Source organism: Rattus norvegicus, chromosome 12 (genome assembly GCF_021556685.1).
Source record: "Rattus norvegicus strain SHRSP/BbbUtx chromosome 12, alternate assembly SHRSP_T2T, whole genome shotgun sequence".
NCBI lineage: Eukaryota > Metazoa > Chordata > Mammalia > Rodentia > Muridae > Rattus > Rattus norvegicus.
Window position 1 is genome coordinate 25,865,753 of NC_141545.1, and position 15,480 is coordinate 25,881,232.

The 15,480-nt window shown below is 45.0% G+C and overlaps 1 protein-coding gene across 13 annotated transcripts; it reads right to left on the minus strand.

The window, feature by feature from the left end:
- Positions 1–4,162: 4,162 nt before the first annotated feature.
- On the minus strand, positions 4,163–12,009 carry Pilrb2 (paired immunoglobin like type 2 receptor beta 2). Of its 13 annotated transcripts, none has more exons than XR_015633980.1 (5): positions 11,754–12,005; positions 11,075–11,458; positions 8,719–8,908; positions 6,711–6,986; positions 4,163–5,593 (listed from the first exon to the last, which is right to left on the minus strand). XR_015633980.1 is itself a non-coding variant. In XM_087578338.1 (5 exons), the coding sequence occupies exons 1-4, from the start codon at positions 11,800–11,802 to the stop codon at positions 6,974–6,976; spliced, it is 636 nt and encodes a 211-aa protein (XP_087434464.1). In that variant the 5' UTR covers positions 11,803–12,005; the 3' UTR covers positions 4,290–5,593; positions 6,956–6,973.
- Positions 12,010–15,480: the final 3,471 nt, after the last annotated feature.

Genomic DNA, 15,480 nt, shown 5'->3' on the forward strand with positions numbered 1-15,480 from the left:
GCGTCCCAATGTCTCTGAGGGTCTACTCTTGAGGCCTTTTCTGTGTGCAGCTGCCTATGGTGTTGAGATGCAAATGGACAACTATGGATGACTACACAGACCATCATGACATCCTTCTGTATTAACACATCAGGGATGCTCAGAGAAAACACCACCCAGATCCAAAGGTCACCATGCCCATGAGTGCTGCTGAGTTCAACCTCAAGAAGCTTGGGTGACAACCACTGGAAAAAATTCCAGGACCCTTCACTTTAGCCATAAGAAGGCTTGATGACCACTCTATGACCCCAGTTTTCTCCATTTACTCTCATGGGATTGGAGATAATTTTCCAAATGCCTCAGCAAAGTCCCATGAATGATACTCATTTGAGACTTGTAATTGGTGGACTGCAGTTCATTGGTACCACACTGCAGCTATGACACACTGTGGTTGAAGGAACTCTATCAAGCATAGGTCAGAATGGAAAGTTTCTGTGTTCTGTTAGGAGCAGGTCTGCTGACTATCAAAAGTTAAGACAGACTGAACATGGCGAAAAGGAACTGTCCTAGGACAGAACCCAGAGTCCAGAATATCAACATGGCAGGAAATGGGAAAATTAGTGTGTATACTTGGACCTTTGAGGAAAAGCCCAACATGGGCCTTAAACATGACATGTTGTCTGTCACTGAATGTGAAGCATGGAGGGAGGGGGGTCAAGTTTCTGGATGAGATGGCAGCGTGCAGGGAATAAGGGAGAGGGGAACCCTGATTCTCAGGCTGTTATTCTCAATATGGACCCTGGTCCTTGCCCCTGTCCCACTGACTTGTATCCTGGACAGAGTCTGCCACTCTCTTAGAGGTTGCATATGGGAGAAAAGGGTCAAGACAAATACTGAGAAGCATGCTTGGAGTGAGACTTTCATTTGCTGGACTGATTCTTCTTCTGACCTTAAGGTCTACAGGAAAGATGAGCTCAGTGCTGGAAGGATAGGAACAAAGTTTTTCCAGGGTTGTTCACTCACAGGATGTCTTCTGAATTGGGTCCTGTGAAGAAACAGGCTTCTCTGAGAGGTTTTCAGTGATAGAGCTGTGATTTATTGGGAGTAACAGAGGCTATATGAAATTTCCTAAATGATTATTGGTTATAAGATGACTGTACATGATTGGCTTGTGCTGAGGATCTGAGAGAGCTTCATTTGCATGAAAAGATATTACAGGTTACGGATATGTCTCTATGGTGAAAAAGGAAATTAGACCTGTAATTCAGCCATCTTGCTATTACTTCCTCAAAAATGGCAGAGATGGGGGTGGTACAGGCTTCTCCGACCTGAATGTGCAGAAGGAGGGAACACTCCTAACTTCTGCTGCTCTCAGAATGAGATTTTCTGGTTTGATCTTAGTATTGCTCTGAACTGGCTCCTTGAATTATTTAAGTTATTATCCCACATTTAATAAAAAGTATTACTAGGGGCTGGAGAGATGGCTCAGTGGTTAAGAGCACTGACTGCTCTTCCAGAGGTCCTGAGTTCAATTCCCAGCAACCACATGGTGGCTCACAACCATCTGTAATAAAGTCTTAAAAAAATTTTTAAAAAGTATTACAAATTCATAAACCAACAGAGAACACCATTCAGGCTCTCATGACCGGAGAAAGACATGCATTCAAAGGCGAGGACATCAGAGCTGACAGAGATTCCTAGGATGTATCACACACAACCATGCATCCATGTGCTCTCATTCCCATGAAGGAGGCAGGGAAGGTGGTGATATGCATGGTGAGTCCCCTCAATCACTATTTGAAGTAACTCACCTCCATGGTGAGAGGTCATGGCACCAGGAGGTCTGTAACATGAGGACTAACAGATGATGACTCACCAGGAGCCTGTGGGTGATCCTGACAGGCAGAGGACAATTGTCCACAGTCAGTTTTCTCCATGTAACATTTGAGTCCCCAGGAATCACACCCAGGTCACTGTGCTAGGCAGCATTTCTACTGAGCTCCATATCTCACTGCCATACACTGTTTTGTTGTTCATTAATATAGCACTTTAAAATACTTCATTTACCATACGCTTATAAAATGTTATGACCATGATGGATCATCTTGAGAAATCCACACAGTTTTTTATACCATGACTCTCATGGGTATGGATCTCACCAATTAGGCTAGACTAGCTACAAGGTCAGCCCCATGCTTATCCCTGTCTCTTGCTCATGCTGGGCTGGGATTACAAATTCCTGCCATATCCCTGACTTATAGTGTGGCTGCTCCAGATCAACCTCAGGCCCTGCTACCCATGTACACCTCTCTGGCTGAATCATCTCTCTTGCTCCCTTGAATGCCTCTCACAATAAACTTCCCTGAAGCGTCCCCAACCTTTTGGGATAACAGGTGCTCATCTGACAGATATTTAGGCTGTGGTTTGGCCAAGCTTGTCCTTAAATTTGTTATGTATTCAAGGATGATTTGAAACTCCTACACACCCTCCTATCTGTGCATCCCCTCAGTGGTGAATACAGGTGTGCATGATTCTGCTCCTTTGTCACTCAGTGGACAAAGAACATCATTTTCTGTCCATGACAGGCAAGAACGCATTCTACCATATGACAATCTTTGGCTCAGTGAGGTAAAAATGTCCTCATGGCCATGAGCACTCATCTCCAGATTTCATCTACCTTATCCTGCCTGTCTGAGGTCTCTGGGTAGAAGGTCATCTGATTACGAACCCACCCAAGAAGGGCCTGGACCTGACAAGACTGCCATAAGTCAGCTGCTGGACACCACGTTTTTAATACAGCAGCCTCTGGTGGGTTCTAAGGATGCCAACTACGCCCTGTGGTCAGCTGCACTGCTGCCACCTGCTGGCTCCTTAATCCCAAATCATGATCTGTTCTTGGGACAGGAAGTCTGTGGTTTTGGTGTGCACACTGGGCTTTTGCATAGCACAGGACCATGGGTCGTGTCAGCTGGCAGGGTTAGAATATGAGTGATGCTGAGGGAGTAGCCAATGTGTCTCCACCTACCCTACACATACCAGAATGAATGAGTGAGTGTTATTTAAAAAATTATAACCCACATTGTTCATGGGCATACAAGTCTAGATTTGGGAGAAGGAAAACAGAAGCACATGGATCTCATTGAGTTTGTGCTGTATGGTCTTTGTATCCAGATTTTAGACAGCAAAGGGAATAGAGTGAAAACTTGTGTCAAAGAATAAACAAACCAAAAAAACCCCAACTGCATGAACAAAGAAATCCCAGCCAAACCTACAAAAGTCTATGTATCAAACAAAACACCAACCAATCAAAAACAGAAACACAAAGTTGATGGTGAACTTGGATGGTGTTGCTAATTACCATACCTGAGATTATCCTCTGCACTTCCACACATGAGCCCAAACTGACTTGCACACAAATACACCGGATCTCAGACACATATCATGCAAGGATCCTTTCGCATATGATCTGCTACAACATATTGCCCGTCATCATCCTGACTAAACAAGGCCTCCCTAAGAGTGGGCTCTGTGATTCTTGAGACTCTAGTTTCTGACGTTGTTCACAGCATTCAGACTCTCTGACTTTATAACTAATTAACTTATCACATGAGAGCAGAGGGAGAAAACAGGCTCAACCCTTCCTGATTCTCTGTGGATGATCCAATTCCAGAGACATCCCTCAGATAACACATACTGCAGGCTCTGTGGGCCCAGCAGATAACCTCATAGATGAAAACTGTCCCTCTCTCATCTTCATTCTTTTCACCACTTGCTTACACACACACTCATTGATCTCTCTTCCCTAGTGACCAGCCAAAGATCCAGAGTGTGTTCACAAAGTAACCCCCAAGAGTGGTGCCTAGAGAGAGTGGAGAAGCTAGAGAGGGTGGGGGAAGAATGGCAGCTGGTGGTGTAGACAGGATGATGAGGCCAAAGCTTCACTTTTACGATAGCACAGTTGCCTGCTGTCAACTGACCTCATGTTTCTTCCCTAAAATGACATCATCATCTTCATCTGCCTCACCTGCTCCTCAGCCTCAGATGAGCTCTTGCCTGCACACCTGTCCAGGGGAGTCCCGAGGAAGAGACTCTATACTGTGTTCTAAAGGTCCAGTGAGTGGGACTGGGGAAACAGTTCAGTCTCCCCCAACATCTGCTGATAGCCAAGGACAGAGACATTTATAGGTATGTCATCAAGTTTGTTGTCACAGAAACAGTGAAACTCATACCCCCCCCTCCTCAGGGTTATTATATTTAGCTTAAAACAAACCAAAACCAAAACAAATAAATGAACAAAAAACAGGAAAGTTAATACCCTACCATGTCGGTACATTTAGTAGGATGCAGCAGAAGGAGATTTTCTGACTTTGAGGCCAGACTTTGTGTACAAAGCAAGTCCCAGGACAATCAGATGTATATAATAGAGAAACCCCCTCCTCCAAAACAGAAGAAAACAAAAACAAACACACATAAACTGAAGTATTGCTAGTCACGTTATATTTTATATAAATCTGGAGAGAAGCTAAGTATCATATTCAAGTTCTCCATCTCCAACGAAAAGGGAGCTAAGTGAGGACCCTTTCTTCATGACACACTTTACTGATTTCAGTTTTGTTAGGCTTTGCTGTTGATGTAACAACAGAGTCTCATGTAACCCAGGCTGGCCTAAACTCAAGAGGTACCAAGAATAGCCGCTAATTCTGTGGTTCTCAAGCTTCCTAATGCTCTGATATTTCCTCATGTTGGGGTGACTCCAATCATAGAATTATTTCATTGGTATTTCATGATTATGCTACAGTTATGATCATAATATAAACATCTGATATTCAGGATATCCGAAATGTGACTGCTGTGAAAACATTCTCCTAGTTTTAGAGAGGTGGTGGCCCACAGGTTGACAATCAATGTTAAAATTGATAATATTCCCATCACAACCTGTCAATTGTTGGGATAACAGGAATGTTATAATCCTCATTTTCTTTTATTCCTTTTTCTTACTGATCAGTACAGTCTAGGGAACATAAATTCCAAACATTTGTCACCAGGACAGAAGCCAATATCTACTCTCTAGTTGGAACATAATGTTCCCTTTTGGCAGATCAAAGACACAGGCTGCCTAAGTGTACACAACCTGAGCTTAAGCACATATGTAGAGGTGAGAATGTTGGCTCTATAAGTCTTTGCTCTGGGCTTATCTCTCGGTTTTCCCTCTTATTCAATGGAAAAAGACCTGAGAAGTCACATGACCATTTGAAAAAGTGGATTAAGGCCCCTTCTTTCCGGTGCATGAACCTCCTTGAGAGGACTGGACAGACCAGCATCTTGGCAGCCATCTGTGTAAACACACCAGGAATGCCCAATATCACCATGCCCCTTAGAGCTGCTGAGTTCAGTCTCAGGGTCTAGGATGCAGTCACAACCATAGTAGACATCTCACAGCTGTTCCAGGGCACTTCACTTTAGCCACATCAGTTTTGGTGAACTCCTCATGACCAAACGACTTCCCAATGACCAAGAATAGGCCCATGGAAGATATTCATTGAAGGCTTGTGATTGGAGAACTGGAGCTGTATCCATACCTCTTCATTTATGGCTCACTATGGTTGGTAGATCTCTATGGAGCATAGACATAAAATTCTTCTGTCATGAGAAGCATGGTTTCATTCCTTCTGGGTCACTCTGGATGGTTTCCTCTATACCCACAAATTTTTATTATAAGGTGACCTGCTGACTATCATATATTAGGACAGACTGGACTTGGGACATATTTCCCATTTTAGGAGAGAACCAAGAGTGCAGAATGTCAACATGGAAGGAAATGAGAAAGTGAGGGCATACAATTGGGCTTGTGAGTAAAGAAAGCTCAACATGGGACCCAAGCAAGCCATGCTCTGACACTTGATGTGAAGCATGTGGGGAGGGGTGACTCTGGATGAGATGTCAGCATCCAGAGAGTAAAGAAGAGGAGAAATCTGATTCTCAGGCTGTGGGTTTCAATGAAAACCATGGCCCTTACATCTATTCCAGTGACCTACACCCTAGACACAGTCTACACTCTCTAAGAAGTGTCAGGAAGGGAAAAGGATGGGGGCTCAGGAGAGACACTGAGATGGATTGCTGGGAGTAAGATATTTATTAACAGTGTCAATAACTCCATGAGCAGAGAGACAACAGCACAGTCAGGCTTTCAGGCCCAGAGACACACAGGAGGACGTTGGTTCCAAACAAGGGTGTCAGAGCCCACATGGCAGAAGTGGGAGTTATCCAAGAATGGTGATTTTCACAGGAGAATCCTGCAGCCATGATGACTGACTCCCAGCGAGAAGCCATGGAAGGTTGTGGGATGCAGGGTGTCTGGTCACCAACTTTGATATAAACTCACCTCCCTGATGGGAGATCCTAGCACTGGGGAGCCTGTTAGATGAGGAATAAAAGATTATTTGTCACCAGGATCGGTTGGGCATCCAGGAAAGACAGATGACAGTTGTCCAGGGTCAGTGTTCTCTGTGTACCATTAGGGTCCCCAGAAATCATTTCCACATCACTGGGCTAGGCAGTAGAGGGCATTTCCCACTGAGCTATCTCACTGGCATATATTATTTTTCTTCCTTAATGTGTAATTTAAAATATTTTAGGTAAAATCAATTAAGAAAATGTTATGTCCATGATTTTCACGTTGAATAATCCCCCTAGTTGTTAAAGACACAATCTTTCACAGGCCTGGAACTCACCAGTTGTTCTAGACTAGGTGTTCAGCCAATCTGTCTCTGCTTGTCTCTTGCTGGACTAGGGCTGGGATTGCAAGTTCCTGCGACATCACATCCCTAGGTGGGAGCCCCTAATCCATCAAACTCAGGTCCTCGTACCCCTGTGCCATGCGTTTCTGACTGAATCATCACTCTGGATTGCATTCATGCCTCTCATAATGAACTTCCAAGCAGCTCCTCATCCGTCCCTTGAGATGACAGGCACTCACCTTACTAGGGTATAGTCTTTATTCTGCTGGCCTGTAGGAGAAGAAATTGTGTCAGTGGGTCAGCCACGCTGGTTCTCATTCCTGCCTCTCAGCTGTTCCCTGTGTGCACACAACAGGAGGGGATGAGGGCATCACACATGTCTGCTGCATCCAGGTAGGCACAGGTCTGAGAATCAGCAGGACCTGAGGCCAGGAGTCTGCCTTCTTTCTGTATAACACAGCATGTCAGATGACTACTAGTGAACTCACCCATATCCTGTCTCCCTTTCAGTCCTTTTCCCTGCTCTACTTTCTTGACACATCTCTGCCTTCTCTGCTCTACACTCACTGTGTCTCCCTCTTGCCTCCCTGAAGTCTTGCTTTCTAGCTGTCCCTCTCAGTGTAGGCTGCTGCATCCTGCAGTCTGAGACTCAGGGATTTAATCCCAGTCAGACTTCTGCGGTCATTCAGGCTGCTGCTCTTCCACCTCTCAGTTCTTCTACTTACAGGAACACAGGGCAGAGCCTGTCTGAAACAGTGGGATGCACATTTAAATGTTCATTTGTAAACTTCCATTACACTCCACCATCTATGCATCTCTATCCATATCCTGTAGTCCCAATGGATCTAAATCAACTCTGACCTCAGTTCACATGTAGGTCTTGTGTTGGGTGTACAAGACATTTGGAGCCCAGTGGCCTACAGCTTGCTATGTAACTGTAGATAGACGTGAAGCCCTGATTCCCTTCTCTGGATTTCCCAAGGGCTGGACTTATTTTGTACCCCTCTTTGTCCCCAATTTTATTTCTTAGAGTACCCATGAATATTTGAAGACAAATAATTTGTTTATACAAAAATATAATGGGATTTTGCAAAAGAACATTGTATTTTCAAGTGTGTGTGTGTCTGTTTGTGTGTTGTGTATGTATGTGTGTGTTTTGCAGGGACATAATGTATAAACTTTTCCATTCTGCCAATATGCTTGGATTTAGAGTACTTCCCTAATCTTTTTGTAAAATTTACTTTGAACAGAGCATAACCACATGTGAATATTTGAAAATGTGTACACTTGTGTGCTGCTGGAGGACAACCTTGGGCATTTTCCTTTAGGAGCTGTCCTCTCTGGATTGTGAGGAAGGTCACTCATTAGACCCAGTAGCTAAGGTGGGCAGCACAGGGAGCCACAGGGATCTGAGCGCATCAGCCTGTCCTAGCATCTGACAACTCTTTCTATGGCTCCTGGTATCATGCTCATGTGACTGTGGAAAAATCACTTCAACTGAGACACTCCAATGGGTGTTTCATGATTTCGCTGAGGGGGGTTATACTTCTGGTGTCCAACTCTTTTGCTTGTTGTAGTGTTAAGTTCTCCATACACATTTCTTTCTCTTTCTGTGTCCATTCATTTCCATTTTAGTTACAGATGCCCAACTCAAAGAGGTGTCTCTACTTATACATATCACTTCCGGTAACGTGTTGTCTGCAAAAGCTGGTCTACCCTCATTTCTTCTACAGCAGACACGGTTTTTCCAGATGAACAGTCAGCCCCTGAGGTTCCTGCGTGCCTACTTGAATTCCCAGGAGCAGGCACTGTGTTCATCTGCATTTGCTCCTCTGATTTCCAGGTGGTCAGGAAGGACAGCAGGCTTCATGCAGTTCTTGAGGAGTTCAGGCAAATTTCCCTCCTTCTCTTCTCTTTACTCTTCCCTGCCCTTCTCCATCTCCCACAGCTGGGAACACTCCCAGTAGGGAAGCTCAGGTGAGGCCTGTCCTGGACAACTTACCTTTGTTTCCACCACAGGAAGATCACCCATCCATAGAGGGGGATGATGACCACAACTTTGGCCATGACCATCCCAACCATGGCTCCCAAGTTCAGCAGTGAAGGATTCCTCTGGCCCCTTGTGTCCTCCAGGCCAGCTGTGAGGACTGCAGAGGGGATGATGAAGGGGCTCCCCGGGGTAGTAATGAGAGCTGTGGAGAGATGAGAAGTGAGAAAATGCTCCCTGAATGAGGTGAGGAATGGGTGAGTGTCACACCTTGTCTCCTTGGTTGGATGCAGGACGCAGAACAGCTGTTAGAAGTTCACACAAGAAAGGGCACACATGCTTAAGGCTGAGACTCCAGAAGAGTAAGCTCAAATGCACAGTCCCCAACTGTCCTGGCTGTGTGTTCACTAATTTTCATTGGCTCACAGATACTAAGTCAGAAAAATACAGTGATTTTTTTTTACTTAAATGTATGTAACATACAGATATGGTTAATTCACAGTGAGTTTGGTCCTTGGACTCAAGAACCTGAATTTGGTCCCCAGTATCAATATCAAGAACCTGGTGAAGGCTGCATGACCTTGCTCCTAGCCCAAGAGACAGAGGCAGGCAGAGCCCTGTGAGTGGACAGGTAACCTGGTCTATGTGTCTAGTTCCATGTCAAACAGAGCCAAGGGAGCTGTAATCCTAGAGCTGAGGAGGTGGAGGCAGACTTGTCCCTGTGGCTCACTGGCCTGCCAACCTAGCCTCGATGAAAAACTTAAAGCCAGTGAGAGAGCTTGTCCCAAAAGTAAGGTGGATGAGACCTTAAGATCTCCTCTAACCACTACAGACATAAACATATGTACACACACACACACACACACACACACACACACACACACATATATCTGCCTTTACACACCCACATGTTCATACACACCGAATATGCCGAAATGTGTAAAAGAAAAAACACAATTTTAGCTTTAGGTGTGCAGCTCTCTCCAGGGAAGAATAGATTCCTTTGCTTTATACACATAACTGAGAAATTTTTTCCCAATATTTACCTATTTGCGAATTCTAAACCAGGGGTTCTAGACCTGTGCATCATTATCCATCATGGATTACTTATCAGGTATCACACATTTCAGGTATTTCATTGTGATTCATAAAAATAGGATAATTAAAGTTATAAAGTAGCAATGGTATACTTTTAGGGATGTGGGTCCCCACAACATGAAGAACTGTATAAAAGATTTGCAGATTTAGTAAATTAGAGAATGACTGAACTAGACACATATATAAAATGAATACTTTCTCTCTAACTCCAGGCAGCAGCTATCAAATGCTACTACAGGTCAACATGGTAGCTATAATCTGCACAGATAATTGTGCTGTGCACATCCTCTCATAGTTTAGTTTAGGACAGTCAGGAGGCACCTCTGGATTTTGTGGCACATGCTGTACTGTCCACACTCAGGAGGCAGAGGCAAGGCAGATTGCTGTGAGTTCGAGACCAGATGGGTCTCTATACTGAGTACTGGAAAAGCCAGGGCTACAAGCTGAGAAACTGATATAAAATAAATAAACAAGATAGAAAGAAAACAGGAAATAAAGAAGTACTCACATTTAAAAAAAGTGGGGTTATGGGGAGCAACAGAGAAAGGTTGAAGGAAACAACGCAGCAACACACAGGACCCAGATTCTCTTGGTCCCTATGCAGGAACACAAGGCACTACAATGGGCTCAGGGCTCCCAATCCAGGGGACTCCAGTTCCTTCAGCATCAGAGGGGCTGGAGGGATCAGAAGACAGAGCAGCCACATCATGGAAATGGAAACACTTTCTTAATCATGTTCTAATGACTGAAGAGACTGGGGAGAGAAGATAGGTGTGTCCTGGGGAACTATGAGGTGAAATGAGGGACTATAGGGACATGTGGCAGTTACAGTTAGACCTGAGAACACCAGAACATCCAATGGCCCCGACTCTATGTTCTGTGCTGACATTGGAGCTATGTGAAGAAGCTTCACATAGGTACCAACTAGAGCCCTGCCACAAAAACAAGAGAGTCGGCTCCATCCTGGAGAATTATATTCAGCTCGAGGTCACAGGTGAAAGAGGACAAGACTTTAGTTAGTTTTGTCAAAATAAGGGTGTGAACTATGGGGTACTGAAGCCTCGAGTCCTGTCTGATTCTGTCTGAGCAGAGGATGACAGACATAGGAGGCAACAAAGACTTCTCCCAACTGCAAGGAAAGATGCAGGTGGCAGATGTTTGGGCAGAGGCGAGGGAAAGGAATATGAAAAGAAGCTCAGACTTGTGGACCCTGATGTGATATCTAGGGAACAAGGAAGCCACAGGTGTGAAAGCCTGAGTCATGGTGACTCACCATGAATGATGAGTTTGGTGCCAGGGATTGACTGCCACAACTTCATGCCTTCTGTGGTTTGCAGAAAAACTCGGCCGAAGTATGTGGCCTGGTCATTCTCCTTCAAGTTCAGGATTCTGAGGACACCAGATGTCTGACCCTGTGTCCAGTTCATGATGAGCCGGCCCTTAAAATGCTCGTGAAGGAAAGGCTGGGTGGAGTTGTAGATGACTTCCCCATGGTAGTTTTTCCATCTCCAGGCTATGCTCATCTGAGGATCCTTGGCCAACTCCCAGGGGAAGTAGAAGGAGAAGGGGACCTCGATGGAGCCGCCCTGGACTCCTGAGAGGACAGCTGGTTGGTTGAAACCAAGGTCATTTTCTCTTGTGAATCCTGCTGAGTTCCCTGGGAAGGACAGGGAGAATCTGAAGCCACTGCAGGGATTTAAAGGACAACCCTGAGCATCCTGAGTCTTCATCGGCAGGGAGGGGTGGGACACAGGGCAGGACTGTCCCTATGACTGCAGGGACAGCAAAAAGAAAGAAGGGTTGGGTTGTGCTCACTCTGAAGGTTGAACTCTTAGGACAGAGAGACCTGGCTGGCTCCTCTACCAGACACTGGACACAAGACACCCACTTTTCCAAGCCACTCTGTCCCCTCCTCTGGTTCAGTCCCTGCTAGTGAGGTCCCCACCACTCACCAGTGTGCAGACATGTTGCCGACAGCAAAAGAAGGAGAGTCTGAGCCATGGCCAGATTCTGTCCAGGAAGTGAGACCAGCAGGGCTGTCAGGAAGGCATTGATGCCCTGCTAGGGACACTGGGGCACTCAGCAATCCAGAGAGAATCAGGGTAAAGTGATACACACGCTCAGACATTCTCAAGGGGAAGACTGAGTAGGGCAGGACCTCTCCATCTCCACCTCCTTGTGGCCAGAAACTTCCTTATTGATCTGACTTCTTTTCCCATGTTGCATAAGAACTGCCCTTGTGGTTACTGACAACATGACAGGGCTCTTGGGCCCAGTCCCCAATTTTGGCTGGGAGACATGTCCCAGCCCTTGGCATGGCTGGTTTTCCTTTCTTCCACCTTGACAGTCTACGTTACCTACTCTATTCCATTTCCTAAGTGGGTGGTAATCTCTTTGCCCCTTTCCTCTATATTTTCTCTATTCCTTCCCTACCCCTCCTCAATCTCTTTTGTATTATGTCCCCCACTGTTGCAGTAAAAAATTTTTTAAGAAGGTTTCTTTTATACCACATTAGTGCCAGCACCATAGGGCCACAAGGCATCCATTGGATATTTTCATTTCAGTCAACAAAGCTTCTCACACACTATATTCCATCCCATATCACACAGACAATGGGTACTCTCTAGCAACAATCTCTCCAGCCATCTAGTTCCCAAGACAGGTTGACACGATGCCAGACATACACATCCCTATTCCATGGTAGCCCAGTGTGTACAGTCACCACACAATCTCTTGAACTCAATTAAATCACCACATGAAAGAACACACAACACAATAACCTCTGATCCAATTGATAAGATATAAATGCCCACCTAAACAAGGTATAATTTGCTCATCTAGACACATAAACTCCTGTACACATCCATCCCTTAAGAATAGTCATAACAACAGGTAAATGTGCAGAGAAAATTCTCAACCTCCGCCTCCATGTTCTCTCAGCTGCCCTCCCTCCCGCTCAAGTCTTCTCCTCCTCTAAAACATTTCTCCTGCCCATCCTTCCTTCTCATCCAATGACAGGCCTCATTCTATCCTGTACCTGCCTTCACCTGCATAATGACATCAACCTATATTTCATTAGACCTTTCAGTCTAATTTAAAAAAAAAAACTTTTCTCTCAAATATAAGCTGAGCACAATTATTATCATTTTGTAAACTAAAAGCATAAAATATACCTGTATGTGTGTCTATATGTGTGTGTCTCTGTGTATCTGTCTTTGTGTGCATGCATTGGTTTATGCATGTTGAAGCTAGAGGAGAGCCTAAGGTCTCATCCTCCTCATTTTTGCATCAGGCTCTCTCACTGACTCCAAGTTTCCCGTGGAGGTTAGATTGACTGGCCAGTGAGCTGTACAGACAAGCCTGTCTGCACTTCCTCAGTCCTAGGATTACAGATCGCTCAGCTGTGTTTGGTGTGGAACTAGACACATAGACCAGGCTAACTAGACACATAGACCAGGCTAACTGTCCACTCACAGAGCGCTGCCTGCCTTGTCTCTTTTGCTAAGGTTAAAGGTCTTGCTGGCCTCTTTATATGGACACTAGAGATCAAATCGGGTTCCAAAGCCCAAGCAGCAAACTCACTATGAACTGATCATATCTGTATGCTACATACAATTATGTACAAAAAAATCACTGGCTTTCTTTTCTGTGACCCATTGAAAATCTGTGGACACACAGTCAGGACAGTTATGGACTGAGCATTATAGCTTACTTTCTAATAGTCTCAGCCTTAAGCATCTGTTTCCTTCCCTGTGTGAACTTCTAAGAGATGTTCCCCATCCCACATCCCACAGAGGAGACAGGATGTGACACTCACCCATCCCTCCCTCATCCAGCGAGGGTCCACTCACTTCTCAACTCTCCCCAGCATTCAGCACCACCATGAGGAACCCCTCCATCATCCCCTATGCACTCAAGACAATTGGCCTGGAGGACAGAGTAGGCCAGAGAAATCCTTCACTGCTGAACCTGGGATCCATGCTTGGGAAGGTCATGGCCAAAATTGTGGTCATCATGTCCTTTAGATGATCTTCCTGTGGTGGAAGCAAAGGTAAGTGGTCCAGGACAAGCCTCACATGAGCTTCCCCACTGGGAGTGTTCTCAGCTGTGGGAGATGGAGAAGGGCAGGGAACAGTAAAGAGAACAGAAAGAGGGAAATGTGCCAGAGCTCCTCAAGAATTGTATCCCTGGGACCTGCTGTCCTTCCTGACCACCTGGAAACTAGAGGAGCAAATGCAGATGAACACAGAGCCTGCTCCTAAGGAATTCAAGGAGGCACCAGGAAACTCAGGGGCTGACTGCTCATCTGGAAAGAGCTGTGGTTGTTAAAGAAGATCTGAGGGTAGACCAGCACAGTCAGACAACATGTTACAGGCAGTGATAGCTATAAAAAGGGACACCTCTTGAGTTGGGCATCTTGAGTGAGACTAAAATGGAAATTAAAAGCATGGTGTGTAATAGAATCACAAACAGTCAGAAATGTGGAGGGAGATCTTAAAACTACAAGAATCAAAAAAAAAAAAATGTTGGACACTAGAAACCTAACACTCCTGAGCAAAATTACAAAGCACCATCTGAACTTTTGGCTCAGTTGAAATGTTTGTTCCACAAACAGGGATATGGGCATCATCCCAGGAGCCATATAAAGAGTTGTCAGATGATTGGGCAGTCAAAGACACTAGCATCGCTGTGAGCATGGCTCAATGAGCTGCCAGCCTTATATAGTGGGTGAGACCAATGACTGACCTGTCTTACAGTCAAGAGAGGACACCTCCCAAAGGGCAATGCCCAAGGTTTTCCTCTATCATCCACATGTGTGTACATATGCAAATATGCACATGTGGAAACAAACTGTCCATAGTAAAGTTTTTAAAACATTAGGGAAATACTGAAAGCATAAGTATATTTGCAGAATGGAAAATTCTATACATTATCTCCTTACAACACAAAAACACTAAAAATACAATGCAGTTCAGTTTTGAATTCCAATTGCATTTTTATAAAATTAAATGTTTTGTCTCCTAAAACTCGTAAGTATTTTAAGAAAGAGTAATGGGTACAAATTGGGGGACACCATAATCCCAGCACTAGGGAAGGGAAGGGAGGAGGATCAGGAGTTCAAGGACATCAGCAGTTACAGCAAGCTGTAGGACAATGTACTCCACTGAACACACAGCACAAGAGCCAAGCATGGACTGAGGTCAGAGCAGATTTAAAGCCGTGGGAACTAGAAGACTACAGGATAAGAACACAGATGCATAGATGCTGGCCTGTAACGGAAGTTTACAAATAAACATTTAAATGTGCATCCCACTGTTTCAGACAGGCTCTGCCCTCCACTACTATAAGTAAAAGAGCTGAGAGGTAGAAGATCAGACAGCAGAAGTCTGACTGAGCTTCAGATCCTGAGACTAAATCTGCAGAGTGGTAGCACCCTGCATCAAGAGGGAGAGTTAGAGATTCAGATTCCAGGGAGGCAAAGGGGACACATGGTGTGTACAGAACAGAGAAAGCAGAGATGTGTCAAGAGCTTAGAGCAGGGGGAAGGAAGGGAAGGGGGAAGGAAGGGAAATGAGTCAGTACACTAGTAGGCATTGCTCTGACTTGCTGTGTTGTACAGATCAGCTGATCAATACCCTCAGGTCCTGGTGACTCTTAGTCCAGTCCCTGCCTGGCTGC